The sequence below is a fragment of the Balaenoptera ricei genome, chromosome 2, assembly GCF_028023285.1.
Source record: "Balaenoptera ricei isolate mBalRic1 chromosome 2, mBalRic1.hap2, whole genome shotgun sequence".
Classification (NCBI taxonomy): domain Eukaryota; kingdom Metazoa; phylum Chordata; class Mammalia; order Artiodactyla; family Balaenopteridae; genus Balaenoptera; species Balaenoptera ricei.
In genome coordinates, this window is record NC_082640.1 from 151061081 (window position 1) to 151079338 (window position 18258).

Consider the following 18258-nt stretch of genomic DNA (forward strand, 5'->3'; position numbering starts at 1 on the left):
CTGGAGTAACACAAGATAATAAAAATCCTGTTTCTTCAAAAATCAATCAAAATTTGTTCTCACCTTCGTCATGAAACTGTCTTCTTGTTCTTTCATACTCATATAAGGGGTGAATCTGTTAACACCTGCTAACTTTTTCTCCAAAAGGTCTACTTTTCGCTCTGCTTTTTTTCTTTCAATCAGATGTACTCTGTGTAAGATATTGGCAGGTAACGATATCTTGAAACCAATTTTCAAACTTCAATTAAAATAATAAAAAGAAATATCCCCCATTTAAAGTATATTAAACATGTGTATTAAGTAAAAATGTATTTCTTATGAAAAGAACTGTGCAGTTACCCAACTATTTCTAGGGAGAGATAAGAAATGGTAGAGAAATGAAGAGAACAACAATCCAGTGTTAAGTCCTGTAGTAGTTCCCCTGGGGGAGGTCAATTTTGAAACCAGCCTTTTCAAGAGGAAATTTGAGTATGAATATCTGTCTGCTACTATGGTAATATTGTGATGATCAGGAGGTTCCACATGTGTACAAGCACAGTGGGCCTCTGTATTCGAGGGTTCCACATCCATGGATTCAACCAACCATGGATTGAAAGTATTCAAAAAGATTCTTTTCAGAAGGTTCCAAAAAGCAAAACTTAAATTTGCCTCACACCAGCAACCATTTACATAGCATTTACATAGTATTAGGTATTAGAAGTAATCTAGAGATGATTTAAAGTACACAGGAGATGTGCATGGGTTATATGCAAATACTATACTATTTTATATAAGGGATTTAGCATCTGCAGATTTTGGTACCCTCAGGGGTCCTGGAACGATCCCCTGTAGACACTGAGGGACAAGGGATGAGGGGCAAATGTACTCCCATTTTAGTAACACTTGCATGGGTTCTTCAACTGAATCCCTGAATGGGGTTGCACGAGGGGTAAAGGAATTAGAAATAATAATACAGCAATAGAGAATAGCATATGTAAAAACTTATTTTATTATCAAATATACAAACAGTTAATTATTTGGTTCTTGTTTTGATTAACCATTGGTAGGTATTGGTAACATTTTCTACCTTGAGGCTAGGTTAAAGTTTCAGTCCATCTTCCATGTTTTTTATGTTCTCTTCTATCTAAGATTTGCATCCTACAGAATTAGTGAATTTGAGTCAGGTCAAAGAAACTATCTGAATTATCTAAAGAGAAAATTTTAATTAAAAAAAATATGTATTAGAAACATGTAGGTCACACTCAAAAGGTCTAACACCTGCAACTTTAGTCTTAGAATGAGAGTAGACACAGAATGGGACAGAAATACAATATTTAAAAAAAATAATTCCCAAGAATTTTCAAAACCTGATGAAAGACATCATTTGATAGATTGAGTAAGTTCTGCAAATCCTAAGCAGGATAGATACAAATAAATAAATAAATAAACAAATAAATAAATTAAAGGGACATTTTATAATAATAAAAGTGACAATTCAACAGAAAGATATAGACATCCTATATTAGAATGCAAATAGTTTCAAAATACATAAAGCAAAAGTTGAACTAAAAGTGAGAGACACAAATCCACAATCATAATTGGAGATTTCAACATACCTCTTTCAGTAACCAATAGAACAAAGCAAAATGTGCTGGGTCTGAAAATTTATTCCCAACTGCACTAAATGCAAAGAGAGGACAGCTAAAGGGGCTGGGGACCAGATACAGCCTAAGAACAATCCTTTGTCCCAAGTCTCCTCCAGAGTTCACTCCATGGGAACAGCTTCCAATTCTCTCTCTCTTCAACATGAACATAAATATGAAAAAAAAAAGTGTATGGTATGCCAAATAGCCATCTTCCTTGTTGGCATCAAAGACAAAACAAAAAGTCCAGAGTGACTCACTCTACAGCCGTATTAAAAATTGTGCTGAAGGCACTTCCCTGGTGGCGCAGTGGTTAAGGGTTCGCCTGCCAACACAGGGGACACGGGTTCGAGCCCCGGTCCGGGAAGACCCCACATGCCACGGAGCAGCTAAACTCATGTGCCACAGCTACTGAGCCTGCGCTCTTGAGCCCACACGCTGCAACTACTGGAGCCTGAACGCCTAGAGCCCGTGCTCTGCAGCAGGAGAGGCCACCGCAGTGAGAAGCCCGCACACCACAACAAAGAGTGGCCCCCGCTCACCGCAACTAGAGAGGGCCCCTGTGCAGTAATGAAGACCCAACACAGACAAAAATTAATTAATTAATTAATTAATTAATTAAAATTTATTTTAAAAAAATTGTGCTGAAGAGTCTGCAATGCTTGGTCAGCTGTTAGGAGTTAAACTATAGACCAACTTCAGGTGGTAGCTTATCACTGAGAAGATAATTATTGGAATGATGAATTTCTTTTAAACAGTTCTTCATTTGAACTTTGTCAGTCTTCTTTTTTCATACACTGCACAACCAGAAAAAAAGGAAATCCTACTCTCCCTCTTGCTAGCCTTTAATTTTAATAATTTCTCAGCCTGAGTAAAGGTTTGTTTTATCACTTAGTTTTAAGATCCTATATATTTTCTTTTCAAAAGAGATTTTGGAAATGCAAGACCCGGAAGAAACTTCAACCTATTCATTGAGGCAATATATACTAACTAATGTAGAATAGAAACAGCTTCACATCTGAATACACATTCACATCTGAATACACATTCACATCTGAATACAATAGCTTTTCATATTGTATGACTTACTTAAATATTATTCATATTATAAGAGGGAAAATTAATGACTTTGTTTCCCCTCCTATCAACTAAGGCCACATGATCAAATATCTCCTCTGTCTGTAAACCAATTAAGTAACCACGGGTCTAAGAATAACACATTGTATAAAGGACAAAACCACACAATCATCCCAATAAATGCAGAAAAATCATTTGACAAAATCCAACACATTTTAATGATAAAAACACTCAACAAACGTAGAAGGGAATTTCCTCAACCTGATAAAGGGCATCTACAAAAAACCCATAGCTAACATCATACTTAATGGTAAAAGACTGAACCCCCCCCCGACCACCACCTAAGATCAAGAACAAAAGAAGGATGTCTGTTTCTCATGACTTTCTTTCAATAATGCACTGGAAGTTTGAGTCAAGGCAATAGACAAGAAAAATAACTTAAAAGCATCCAGATTAGAAAGGAAGAAGTAATACCTCAACATAATAAAGGCTGTATATGACAAACCCACAGCTACACACAACATCATACTCAATGGTGAAAAGCTGAAAGCATTCCTTCTAAGATCAGGAACAAGATAAGTATGCCCACTCTTGCCACTTTTATTCAACATAGGTTTGGAAGTCCTAGGCACAGAAATCAGAGAAGATAAAGAAATAAAAGGAATCCAAATTCAAAGGAAGAAACAAAACTGTTGCTGTTTGCAGATGACATGATACTATACATACAAAATCCTAAAAACACCACCAGAAAACTACTAGAGCTCGTCAATGAATTTGGTAAAGATGTAAGATAAAAATTAAAATAAAGAAATCTGTTGCATTTCTATACACTAAATAAACTATCAGAAAGAGAAATTAAGGAAACAATCCCATTACCACCACATCAAAAAGAAAAAAGTGCCTAGAAATAAACCTACCAAAAATTATGAGACACCAATGAAAGAAATTGAGGACAACACAACAGATGGAAAGATATCCCATGTTCTTGGATCAAAAGAATTAATATTATTTAACATGAGCGTACTAACCAAGGCAGTCTACAGATTCAATGCAATCTCTATCAAATTACCAATGGCATTATTCACAGAACTAGAACAAATAATTTTAAAATTTGTATGTAAACACAAAAGACCCAGAATAGCCAAAACGATCTTGAGAAAGAAGAAAGGAGCTGGAGGAAACATGTGCCCTGACTTCAGACTATACTACAAAGGTACAGTAATCCAAACAGTATGGTACTGGCACAAAAACAGATATGTAGACCAATGGAATAGGATAGCAAGCCCAGAAACAAACCCATGCACTTATGGTCTATTAATCTACTACAAAGGAGGAAAGAATATACAATGGAGAAAAGACAGTCTCTTCAACAAGTGGTGCTGGGAAAACTGGACAGCTACAGGTAAAAGAATGAAATTAAAACATCCTCTAATACCATATATAAAAATAAACTCAAAATGGATTGAAGACCTAGATGTAACACCAGATACCATAAAATTCCTACAGGAAAACATAGGCAGAACACCCTTTGTCATTAAATCGCAGCAATAATTTTTTGGATGGGTCTCCTACAGTGATGGAAATAAAAGCAAAAATAAGCAAATGGTACCTAATTAAACTTAAAAGCTTTTGCACAGCAAAGGAAACCATAAACAAAACGAAAAGACAACCTACAGACTGGGAAAAAGTATTTGCAAATGATGTGACCGACAAGGGTTTAATTTCCAAAATATACAAACAGCTCATATAGCTCAATATCAAAAAAACAAAAAACCCAATAAAAAAATGGGCAGAAGACCTAAATAGACATTTCTCCAAAGAAGACATACAGATGGCCAATAGGCACATGAAAAGATGCTCAATATCTCTAATTATTAGAGAAATGCAAACCAAAACTACAGTGAGGTATCACCTCTCACAGGTTAGAATGGCCATCATCAAAAAGTCTACAAATTATAAATGCTGGAGAGGGTGTGGAGAAAAAGGAACCCTCCTACACTGTGGGAACGTAAATTGGTGCAGCCACTATGGAGAACAGTATGGAGGCTCTTTAAGAAACTGAAAATAAAGTTACCATATGATCCAGCAATCCCACTCCGGGGCATATATCTGGAAAAGATGAAAACTCTAATTGGAAGAGATACACGCCCCCCAATGTTCATAGCAGCACTATTTACAATAGCCAGGACATGGACAACCTAAACGTCCATCGACAGATGAATGGATAAAGAAGATGTGGTATATATATACAGTGAAATATTACTCAGCCATAAAAAAGAATGAAATAATGCCATTTGCAGCAACATGGATGGACACAGAGATTATCATGCCAAGTGAAGTAAGTCAGAAAGAGAAAGACAAATACCATATGATATCACTTATATGTGGAATCTTAAAAAAAATGATACAAATGAACTTATTTTAAAAACTCACAGCCATAGAAGACAAACTTATGGTTACCAAAGGGTGGAGGAGGGGGGATTAATTATGAGTTTGGGATTAACTGATGCCCACTTCTGTATATAAAATAAACAACAAGGACCTACCGTATAGTACAGGGAACTATAGTAATATTTTGTAATAACCTATACGGGAAAAGAATATGAAAAAGAATATATATATATATATATATATATATATATATACCTATATCTATATCTATATATCACTTTGCTGTACACCTGAAACTAATACAACATTGTAAATCAACTATACTTCAATAAATAAATAAATAGAAAGGAAGAAGTAAATCTCTTGTCGATAACATGGTCTTGTATAGAGAAAATCTTAAGGAATACACACACAAACACACACACACAGAAAAACCTATAGGAGCTAATAAACAAGTTCAGCAAGGTTAGCAGGACACAAGATTGATATAGAAAAATCCACTGTATTTCTATTCTCTGAAAATGAACAATCCAAAAACAAAATTAAGGAAACAGTTCTCTTTCCAATGCATAAATAAGAATAAAATACTTAGAAATAAAGAAATAAATGTAACAAAAGAAATGTAAGACATTCACTAAAAACTGCAAAATATTTTTGAAAGAAGTTAAAGACCTAAATAAATGGAAAGATGCCCCATATTCATGGATTGAAGGCTTAATATGACAGTATTCCCCAAATTGATCTACAGATTCAACACAATCCCTATCAAAATCCCAGCTCCCTTTTTTACAGAAACCAACAAGCCAATCTTAAAATTCATATAGAAAAGTAAGGGACCCAGAGTAGCCAAAACAGTCTTGAAAAAAAAAAAAAGAAAAAGTTTGAGGACTCACATTTCAAAACTTACTACAAAGCTACAGTAATTAGGACAGTGTGGTACTGGTATGAGAATAGACATATAGACCAGTGGAATAGAATTGAGAGTCCAGAATTAAATGAATACATTTATGGTCAATTGATTTTTTTTGCAAAATTGTCAAGACAACTCAATGGGAGAAAGAATAATCCTTTCAACATGTGGTGCTGGGACAACAAGTGGATCTTCATATGAAAAAGAATGAATTTGACTACTTTATATAAAATAGATAACTAATAAGGACTTACTGTATAGCACAGGGAACTCTACTCAATACTCTGTAATGACCTATATGGGAAAAGAATCTAAAAAAGTGTGTATATGTGTATATGTATAACTGATTCACTTTGCTGTACAGCAGAAACTAACACAACATTATAAATCAACTATACTCCAATAAAATTTTTTTAAAAAAAGAATGAATTGGGACCCCTAACTCACACCCATAGAAAAATTAGTCAAAATGCATAAATCGTACCAATGTTTTCTTAGGACAGTCTCCCACGGCAATAAGAATAACAGCAAAAATAAACAAATGGGACCTGATCAAACTTACAAGCTTTTGTACAGCAAAGGAAACCATAAACAAAATGAAAAGACAACCTACAGAATGGGAGAAAATATTTGTAAATGATGCAACCGACAAGGGCTTAATTTCCAAAATATACAAACAGCTCACACAACTCAACAACAAAAAAACAAACAATCCAATTGAAAAATGGGCAGAAGACCTAAATAGACATCTCTCCAAAGAAGACATATAGATGGCCAAAAAGCACATGAAAATATGCTCAACATCACTAATTATTAGAGAAATGCAAATCAAAACTACAATGAGGTATCATCTCACACGGCTCAGAATGGCCATCATTAAAAAGTCCACAATTCATTAGGATTTACACTTAAGATATGAAAAACTATTACATGTGTATTTGTTTCCAATAAAAAGTTTAAAAAAAAGTCTACAAATAACAAATGCTGGAGAGGGTGTGGAGAAAAGGGAACCCTCCTACATTGTTGGTGGGAATGTAAATTGGTGCAGCCACTATGAAAAACAGTATAGAGGTTCCTCAAAAAACTAAAAATAGAGTTGCCCATATGATCTAGCAATCCCACTCCTGGGCATATATCTGGACAAAACTATAAAAAAGAATGAAATAATGCCATTTGTAACAACATGGATGGACCTAGAGATTATCATACTAAGTGAAGTAAGTCAGAAAGAGAAAGTCAAATACCATATGATATCACTTATATGTAGAATCTAAAAAAAGGGTACAAATGAACTTATCTACAAAACAGAAACAGATTCACAGACATAGAGAAAAGACTTGTGGTTGCCAAGGGGAAGGGAGTGTGGGGGAGGAATAGACTGGGAGTTTTTGATTAGCAGATGCAAACAATTATATATAGAATGAATAAACAAGGCCCTACTGTATAGCACAGGGAACTAGATTCAATATCCTGTGATAAACCATAATAGAAAATTAAATAAAAAAGAATATATGTATATGTATAACTTAATTTGCTGTACAAAAAAATTAACACAACATTGTAAATCAACTATACTTCAATAAAATAAAATTTTTAAAAAATCAGTCAAAATGGATCAAAGACAAAAATTTAGGTACTAAAACAATAACTATTAAAAGAAAACATACATGTAAATCTTTGTGATACTGGATTAGGCAATGGTTTCTTTGATATAACACCAAAGACACAAATGACAAAAAAAAAAAAAAAAAAAGATAAACTTCATCAAAATTAAAAGATTTTGGAAACCAGCCTGGAAGTTGCTCAGAAGTAACCTCAAAAAGTTAAACATAGAGTTACTTTACGACCCAGCAATTCTACTCCTAAGGCATATACCTAAGAGAAATAAAACATACAGTCATATAAAAGCTCATATAAGAATGTTCATAGCAGCTTATTCATAAAGTCCCCTGCAAAGGAAACAACCCAATGTTCATCAACTGACGAATGGATAAATAAAATGTGGTGTATCCTTATGATGGAATATTATTCAGCCATAAAAAATGAAGTACTGATTCATGCTCAACGGTGATGAATCTTGAAATCATTGGGCTAAATGAAAGAAGTCAGACACAGAGGCCATATATTGTATGTATCATTTCATTCATATGAAATGTCCAGAAAAGGCAAGTCCACAGAGAAAGAAAGTAGATGGCCAGAGACTGGAGAGAGTGGAATGGGGAGTAACTCCTAACAGACATAGGGTTTCTTTAGGCGTTGATGGAAACATTCTGAAATTAGAGAGTGGTGATGCTTGCACAACCTTGTGAATATACTAAAAACTACTGAATTGTATATTGCAAAAGGGTGAATTTTAATGAAATGAAAATTATATCTCAGTAAAAAATATTTTTTTAAAATATAATTTTGAGTCTGTATGTAAAATTCCATTAGATTGAAATTCTGTGATCAATCAGGATATGAGGTTCATATACTATTTGCAAGCTTATGACAAATGACATTTTTGAAAACAAACCAGAAAATTCCCTACCTTAGAAGGTTTTCTAGTTCTATAATTCTTCTAGTTAGATCCCAGTTGCCTCTTTCAAGACTCTGAATATTGGTGTTTTTCAAAGATTTAATTCTGGTTAGAGAAGCAATAAGTTCTTCTAGGTCCTTGATATCATCTTTCAGGGACATTATCTGGAATGACTGTTGTACATTATTTTCTTTGTAACTTTCTAGCTCATTCTTCATCTCTTGCAATGACGTTTCTTTTATGAAAAGTTTGTTTCGAAGATTTCTTAGCTAATGAGAAAGGGAAAGTGTTATTTAAAAATCATTTATAAATTTGGTTTTAGAAACTTCATGATTTTAAATCATTATGAGTATTTGTGTGTGTGTGTGTGTGTTAGTTTCTGCTTTATAACAAAGTGAATCAGTTATACATATACATATGTCCCCATATCTCTTCCCTCTTGCATCTCCGTCCCTCCCACCCTCCCTATCCCACCCCTCTAGGTGGTCACAAAGCACCGAGCTGATCTCCCTGTGCTATGCGGTTGCTTCCCACTAGCTATCTATTTTACGTCTGGTAGTGTATATATGTCCATGCCACTCTCTCACTTTGTCCCAGCTTACCCTTCCCCCTCCCCGTAGCCTCAAGTCCATTCTCTAGTAGGTCTGCGTCTTTATTCCCGTCTTGCCCCTAGGTTCTTCATGACCTTTTTTTTTTTTTTAGATTCCATATGTATGTGTTAGCATACGGTATTTGTTTTTCTCTTTCTGACTTTCTTCACTCTGTATGACAGATTCTAGGTCCACCTCACTACAAATAACTCAATTTCGTTTCTTTTTATGACTGAGTAATATTCCATTGTATATATGTGCCACATCTTCTTTATCCATTCATCTGTTGATGGACACTTAGGTTGCTTCCATGTCCTGACTATTGTAAATAGAGCTGCAATGAACATTTTGGTACATGACTCTTTTTGAATTATGGTTTTCTCAGGGTATATGCCCAGTAGTGGGATTATTATGAGTATTTAAATTATACATTATTATACAATTAAATGAAGACTTCTGAATCTCCTAACAGTAGATTCCAATGTTAAATACATTTTAAAAATCATGTCAAATTGACACATAGGGTTTGGTATAAGTGATTTTATTCTCATCAACATTAACTTTGTTTAAATCTTGTTATAAAAGTAAATTAGACTAATAATGAATTTTATAATTTCTAGCAGAAAAGAAATACTTGATGCTTTGGCCGTGGATGTTTTGTTTTATGATGGGTTGTAAAAGGGAATGTGGTCACAGGCCTCTCTTCTAAAGAGCAGCCTATGTTTATACCACTTGGTTCCTGGCCTTATTTGTGCTGATCAGAGAAATGGGTAGAGGGAAGAGTCAAGAGAAACAGCCAGGCTTAAATTGATTATATATATATTTTAAGGCAGCTAAAGGAAAGAAGAGATCATAAAGCTATAAAGAGAACCAAGAATGATATGAGACATCACATGACATAAAAGAGCCACCAATGGCTGCCACTGGGGGAAGAGTCCAAAAAGGATTGGAGAAGCAAGGGGTGCAGCTGCTGTGAGGTAAGTTATTTACCTCTGGGTAGCATGTAAAAAAATCTCTGCTCTTCTATCTGATAAGTGAAAAAAGTTCACTAGATGAAGAAAATTGAGGCACTGCTGACATTCAAGGGTCAATTAACTTTTAATTTAATCTAATTTGTTCAAATTTCTTAATAGGCTGTGTGTAAACCTGATGAACTAGTAAGAAAGTAAAGCCAAATTTCTTCTTTTTATTGTTATTTTAAAAAAATTTTTTATTGGAGTATAGTTGATTTACAATGTTGTGTTAATTTCTGCTGTATAGCAAAGTGAATCAGCTATATGTATACATATATCCCCTCTTTTTTTGGATTTCCTTCCCATTTAGGTCACCACAGAGCATTGAGTAGAGTTCCCTGTGCTGTACAGTAGGTCCTCATTAGTTATCTATTTTATACATAGTATCAATAGTGTATATATGTCAATCCCAATCTCCCAATTCATCCCACGCCGTATTTTAGATTCCACGTATAAGTGATATCATATGGTATTTGTCTTTCTGACTTACTTCACTTAGTGTGATGATCTCTAGGTCCATCCATGTTGCTGCAAATGGCATTATTTCATTGTTTTTTTATGGCTGAGAAGTAGTCCATTGTATATACGTACCACATCTTCTTTATCTATTAATCTGTCGATGGACATTTAGGTTGTCTCCATGTCTTGGCTATTGTGAATAGTGCTGCTATGAACATAAGGGTGCATGTATCTTTTTGAATTATAGTTTTGTCCAGATATATGCCCAGGAGTGGGATTGCTAGATCATATGGGCAACTCTATTTTTAGTTTTTTGAGGAACCTCTATACTGTTTTTCATAGTGGCTGCACCAATTTATATTCCCACCAACAATGTAGGAGGGTTCCCTTTTCTCCACACCCTCTCCAGCATTTATTTGTAGACTTTTTTTTTTTTAACATTTTCACAATATTGATTCTTCCAATCCAAGAGCATGACATATCTCTCTATCTGTTTGTGTCATCTTTGATTTCTTTCATCAGTGTCTCATAGTTTTCTGCAAACAGGTCTTCTGCCTCCTTAGGCTTATTCCTAGGTATTTTATTCCTTTTGTTGCAATGGTAAATGGGATTGTTTCCTTAATTTCTCCTTCTGATCTTTCTTTGTTAGTGTATAGGAATGCAAGAGATTTCTGTGTATTAGTTTTGTATGCTGCAACCTTACTAAATTCATTGTTTAGCTCTAGTAGTTTTCTGGTGGCATCTTCAGGATTTTCTATGTATAGTATCATGTCATCTGTAAACAGTTTCAGTTTTACTTCTTCTTTGCCAGTTTGGATTCCTTTTATTTCTTTCTCTTTGATTGCCATGGCTAGGACTTCCAAAACTATGTTGAATAATAGTGGCAAGAGTGGGCACCCTTGTCTTCTTCCTGATTTTAGAGGAAATGCTTTCATTTGACTTTGCAAAACAGCATATGCTTTATAACCAGAAAAAAGTTCAGGAATACTTTGTTACTGAATAAAATTACATTAATTAGAAATGCTATAATTCCCAGCAGCAAAGGAGGTACGAAGATCAAGCATTTAAAACTAAATTTTTAATCCAGTATGTGTATAAGTCGGTGTCTAAAACATTCTGTGGAATTCAAACAATGAAATAAACCTTATATGTTCTCAAAACATACCTTTATGTATTTTCTAATCATACTGCTATTTAAAAAACACACGACTGTGAAGCCAGTAATTTTATAGAGAAAGAAAATATGGAAGAGTGGAAAGACCTCAAAATCTGGAGGAACAAGACAGACTGTGGCCAAGACAAATAAGTGAAATTTTCTTACCCGCCTTACATTCTGGTTGTAAGAACTAAAAATAACATATATCAAGGGCCTAACATAGTGTCTGGCACATATTAGAATATAACTATACACTAAATTATAAGCATATGCTAAATTGCAGATGTACAGTAAATTGCAGTTTGTGCTCCCTTGGAACTTGAAATTAAGTCATCCAAAAAAGCACTCCACAAACTTTGCTAATTAGCTGCAGAAGCAACTAAAGTATCTGAAATGGAGCAGGGTGGTGCTCAAACAAGGTCGTGAAGATGAAGTGAAAGATTTGAGCTCAAGCTAAAACCCATTTCTCCTCGTCATTGCCCAGCCACACTGACGGTAAGAACCATCTGTGCTCATTCTTTATCTACTATAAATCAATTTTTATATCATTCCATCTCTCATCCCTTATGGCTCACCATGGAAACTCTTCTCTTGTGTCAGATTCAACACTTCTTTTCAGTTGACATCATATTCCACATGTCACTGAAGCTTTTGACACCATTGGCCATGCTCTTTTGCTGGGTACAGTCACTGGCACTTGGTATCCATTCCCGTTCCTGATGTCTTCTTGTTCCATAGAAGTAGAAATAAAACTGTTATTTTCCAGACTCGTTTTTGGAGGCTGGGATTCTCTAGGCCAATGGTTCTCAAACTTTAGCATGCTTCAGAGTGACCTGGAAGTCTTCTTTAAAAACAGATTGCTAGACCTACCCCCAGAGTTTCTAGTTTGGCCTGGGACTAAGAATTTGTATTTTTACCAAGTTTCCAGGTGATGTTAATGTTGCTGATCTGGAGAACTACACTTTGAGAGCCACGCTTTATGTAAACTGAGCTGCACCAAAGAGAGATGCATTCTCATTAAGTTTAAATTAAAGGAGAAAAGACCATCTTCCTACTGCTATTTCTGCTGGTAAGCAAGTTCAAGGAGTGGGACAGAAAAAACATTTCATTACCTATTTACCAGTTTTGTGGAAGTTGAGAGGCAGCTGTGGCTGTGCAAGAAATGCTCAATGGCAGTAGGAGCAACTTCTGGACCTTCGGATCTCATCTACAGTGGTGTGTCTTTGCACACATTCATCCAACGCTGGCCCCAGCTCCCACACAAAGACTTTCCAATCATTTTGTATACATGTAATTCTCTGTATTAAATAATTTTTTGGGGAAAAGTCAGAGTGGTTTCTGTTTTCTGCAGTGACTCCATGACTGATCCTTGGCTTTCATGAAACCATCTGTCTCCTTTTTATCTCCCTCTCTGATTTTCTTTCCATTAGTGCTGGTATCAAAGAACGATACAAAACTGGATGTGACAAATCCTATGTCGTGTTTTGTTTTCCTTTAAGTGACCATAAAAGAGGTAAATTTTTTAAAATGAATTTTACAGTTTAGAAGCCAGATAAAGCTTCTCAGCGTGAAGAAGAATCTTCAGAATTCAATAAACTCTTCATGGTCAGCACCAGAGCCTCCAGGGTTGCACTGACTTCATCATTTAGATTGCTTTTTAATGCCATTTCCAGCACATGACCAATCTTCTTTATAAAATATTGTTCCATTTCCCCCAAAATATGCATATTAAAAGCTGTTCTATAGTTTTGATCCTTGAGCAATCCTCCTAGAATAAATACAACCTTCCTACCATAGAGGAAATGGAAATGGCTTATAGTCTAAAGTTGGGTTTTTAGGATATTCTGGCAAAATTCTAAAGAGAAATTGGTTTTGCAGTATAAAGTAGTGAGGACAGGAGTCCTTAAAAAATTATAGCGTTATTAAACTAAAACTTCTTAGAATAGAATAGAATCATTAGTGAAATAAATTTAGCAAATTCTCCCTAGAGAAAAAAAGTGAAGTCACTAGTTAAGAGAACTCAGCGTCACTGGTTGATAACGAAATGTTTTAAATATTTTTACCTTGTACTAAACTCTAGGATCAGATTTTTTACCCCCTTCTTACTTTTCACACAAGTGAAACTTTTACTCCTTGTGTAAAGGAACTATTCTTTTATGGCATTTCTTGAGCACTTCCACTCTTCATTCATTTGTCAGTTTCTATTTATTATCAAAATATGTCATTTGCTTCACCTCTGAGTCTATGTATTACAAATCAGATCCTGTCTTAAGACCTATTTATTTAATCATAAATTAATTTACTTAAAATAATGGGTTAAATATTCTATGAAAGATCTATTTAGAAAATATCTCTTAATAGCAAGATCAGATGTTTAAAAAATGGAAAGTGGGAGCCCCCTGGTGGCCTAGTGGTTAGGATTCTGAGCTTTCACTGCTGTGGCCGGGTTCAATCCCTGGTCAGGGAACTGAGATCCCGCAAACAGTGCAGTGTGGGAAAAAAAAAAAAGTTAAAAATTCATTTATATGTAAATTAATTCATTTTAAAACATGTTAATTAGATCAGAGTCATTTTTTACTCACGCTTTTGTTTTTAACTCTCCCCCTCAAGTCATTTAGTCTGTTCATTGTACTTCTAATATGTCTTTCATATCTACCCCTTTCTTCCCATTTGTCTTTGTCTTGTTTCAGGGCTTCATCGTCCATCTCATGCACTGTTTGTTGTAAGACATCGTACTTGGTCTTCCCACCTCCAATCTAGCAACCCTCTGAGCCATTCTTTATTCAACAAACAAGACTTTAGTGTCTTCTATGTTCCAGGCATGTGCTAGGCTCTGGGGATCCTGAGAAGATTAAGAACTCTCAAAAATTTCCCAGCTCACTAGGGAGACCAATTTGGAAACAACTAGAATATACCATAACAGGTGCAATAACAGTGGTATGAACAGAATGTTCCAAGAACACAAGCAAAGAATATCTATTCTGCCCTTAGCTGTTTCAGATCGTATAATATCACTTCTCCTCAAAACCCTGTGTTGGGGACTTCACTGGGGGCGCAGTGGTTAAGAATCCGCCTTCAGGGGACATGGGTTCGATCCCTGGCCCTGGAGGATCCCACATGCTGCAGAGCAACTAGGCCCATGCACCACAACTACTGAACCCGCGTGCCACAACTGCTGCAGCCTGCGCGCCTGGAGCCCGTGCTCTGCAACAAGAGAAGCCACAGCAATAAGCCCGCGCACCACAACGAAGAGTGGCCCCTGCTCGCTGCAACTAGAGAAAAGCCTGCGTGCAAGAACGAAGACCCAGTGCAGCCAAAATAAAATAAAATAAAATAATTAATTAATTAAAAAAAAAAAAAGAACACTGTGATGATTCCCCATCAACTTCAAACTCATTACAGCATGTTATTCTGGCTACTTCATTGACTCCAACCTACTTTTACAGTTCTACACCCCTATCTTCAGTTATTTATTTTACTTTTTTTTGGCCATGTCGCACAGCATGTGGGATCCTAGTTCCCCAACCGGGGATCGAACCTACGCCCCCTGAAGTGGAAGCGCAGAGTCTCAACCACTGGACCACCAGAGAAGTCCTCCTACACCCCTATCTTCAACCTCTGTGCCCTTCAAGTTTCACCTTAACTGCCCCTACCTCCAAGAAGCCTATGCTCAGTTTACTTGGTATTTCCTTTCATTGTATATGCCTATCTCCCCACCTTCTAATTTTTTTGTGGATGAGAATCATGGTTAATTTATTTTTATATCCTCACCTCCCAAGTGCCTTATTTTAGTAATTTTCACATGGTAGAACCTCAACAAATGCTGAGCTGAAACTTGATTCCTATCAAATTATCCCAGTTTCTGGTAATCACAATAATTGCTCAAGTCTGTCAGCATTATCTTCATTATTTTAACCAGTAAGTCAGGGGGTTCTCTGAACTGCAGTGGTTCAGCGATACCATGTAAATAATGAATGTCCCCTGGAGTTGTGTAATGCAGTTATCCCATTTCCCTGTACTAGGATATAAGAACTATGTTTTAAGATCTTATTTTTAGTTATCTTATTGTTGGGGTATTTTTAAGATAATGTTAGGTAACAGGTTTCTTGAAAAGTACTTAAGGTAGCATGAGTCTCAGACTCACAGAACATTGATTCTAGATCTAGTTTAATTTTCCTTTTAATGACCAAACTTTGTCAATTAGTCTTCCAGAGGACTTGACAGTTCTAGTTTTTACTTCCTCCAGATAAACAGTGATTTGCAAACTCTAAGATTTAAAAACACTCCTTCATGAGAAAGACAAATATCATATGATAACGCATATATGTCAAATCTTAAAAAAAGGTACAAATGAAGTTATCTACAAAACAGAAATCAAGTTACAGATGTAGAAAACAAATTTACAGTTACCAGGGGGTAAGGGGGAGAGGAATAAATTGGGAAACTGGGATTGACATATACACACTGCTATATATAAAATAGATAACTAATAAGGCCCTGCTGTATAGTGCAGGGAACTCTACTCAATACTCCGTAATGACCTATGTGGGAAAAGAATCTAAAAAAGAATGGATATGTGTATATGTATAACTGATTCACTTTGCTGTACACCTGAAACTAACACAACATTGTAAATCAACTATACTCCAATAAAAATTTAAAAAAAAAGTCTGACACATGTAGTGGAATATTTAGGAAAGTCCAAAAAAATTACAGCTTATATAACGAAAAACTGGCATCGAGCAATATTTTATTGTGATTAAAAAGTCATGACTTTATGAATTACAAAAAAACCCAAAAAAAACAAAAAAAAACAAAAAAAACCCCACCACTCTTGCATTACAGGCATACTTCAGAGATACTGCAGACCACTGCAATAAAGCAAATATCACAATAAAGCGAACCACATGAATTTTTTGGTTTCCCAGTGCATATAAAAGTTATGTTTACACTATACTATAAAATGTGCAATAGCATTGTGTCTAAAAAAGCAATGTACGTACCATAATTTAAAAATACTTCATTGCTAAAAAATGCTAACCATCATCTGAGCCTTCAGTGAGTCATAATCTTTTTGCTGATGGAGGCAATTGAAATTGCCTCCATGCTGATGGCTGCTGACTTAAGCAGGTGGTGGTTGCTGAAGGTTAGGATGGCTGAGGCAATTTCCTAAAATAAGACAACAATGAAGTCTGCCGCATCAATTGACTCTTCCTTTCACAAACAATTTCTCTCAACATGTAATACTTTTTGAAAGAGTTTTACCCACAGAAATCTTTTTAAAAACTGGAGTAAATCCTCTCAAACCCTGTCCCTGCTTTATCAACTAAGTTTATGTAATATTCTAAATCCTTTGCTGTCCTTTCAACAATCTTCACAGCATCTTCACCAGGAGTAGATTCCATCTCAAGAAACCACTTTATTTGCTCATCCATAAGAAGCAACTCCTCATCTGTTCAAGTTTCATCATGAGATAGCAGCAATTCAGTCACATCTTCAAGCTCCACTTCTAATTCTAGTTCTCTTGCTATTTCCACCACATCTGCAGGGACTTCCTCCACTGAAGTCTTGAACACCTCAAAGCCATCCAAGAGGGTTAGAATCAACTTCTTACAAGTTTCTGTTAATGTTGATATTTTGAACTCTTTCCATGAATTACAAATGTTCTTAATGGCATCTAGAATGATGAATCCTTTCCAGAAGTTTTTCAATTTCCTTTGCCCAGATGCATCAGAGGAATCACTATGGCAACAATAGCCTTACGAAATGTATTTCATAAATAATAAGACTTGAAAGTCGAAATTAGGGACTTCCCTGGTGGTCCAGTAGGTAAGACTCCGCACTCCCAACGTGGGGGACCCGGGTTCTATCCCTGGTCGGGGAACTAGATCCCGCATGCATGCCGCAACCAAGAGTCCACATGATGCAACTAAGAAGTCTGCATGCTGCAACTAAAAGATTCTGTGTGTTGCAACTAAGACCCGGAGCAGCCAAAATAAATAAATAAATAAATAAATAAATAAATAAATAAAATCTTTTAAAAAAATGTTGAAATTACTACCTGATCCATGGGCTGCAGAATGGATGCTGTATTAGCAGGCATGAAAATAACATTAACCTCATTGTATATCTCCATCAGAGCTCTTGGGTGACCAAGAGCAGTAATATTTTGAAAGAAATCTTTTTTTCTGAGCAGTAGGCCTCAACAGCAAGTTTAAAATACTCAGTAAACCATGTTGTAAACAAATGGGCTGTCATCCAGGCTTTGTTGTTCAATTTACAGAGCACAGGCAAAATAGATTTAGCATAATTCTCAAGGGCTCTAGGATTTGGGGAATGGCAAATGATCACTGGCTTCAGCTGAAAGTCACCAGCTGCATTAGTTTCTAACAAGAGAGTCAGCCTGTCCTTAGAAGCTCTGAAGCCAGGCATTGACTTCTTTCTAGCTATGAAAGTCCTAGATGGCATCTTCTTCCAATAGGAGGCTGCATTGAAAATTTGTTGGTTAGTGTGGCCACCTTC

At 35.7% G+C, this 18258-nt stretch overlaps 1 protein-coding gene across 5 annotated transcripts in view; it reads right to left on the reverse strand.

Moving 5' to 3' along the window:
• Positions 1 to 18258, reverse strand: part of LOC132359785 (coiled-coil domain-containing protein 170-like) — a 52024-nt gene that overhangs the window by 15724 nt on the left and 18042 nt on the right. For all 5 annotated transcript variants that reach the window (XM_059914408.1, XM_059914405.1, XM_059914407.1 and 2 more), the window contains 2 exons: positions 8531 to 8787; positions 64 to 190 (listed from right to left, as the gene is read on the reverse strand). In XM_059914408.1, coding sequence (XP_059770391.1) covers positions 64 to 190; positions 8531 to 8787 — 384 coding nt within the window. The remainder of the gene's footprint in view (positions 1 to 63; positions 191 to 8530; positions 8788 to 18258) is intronic.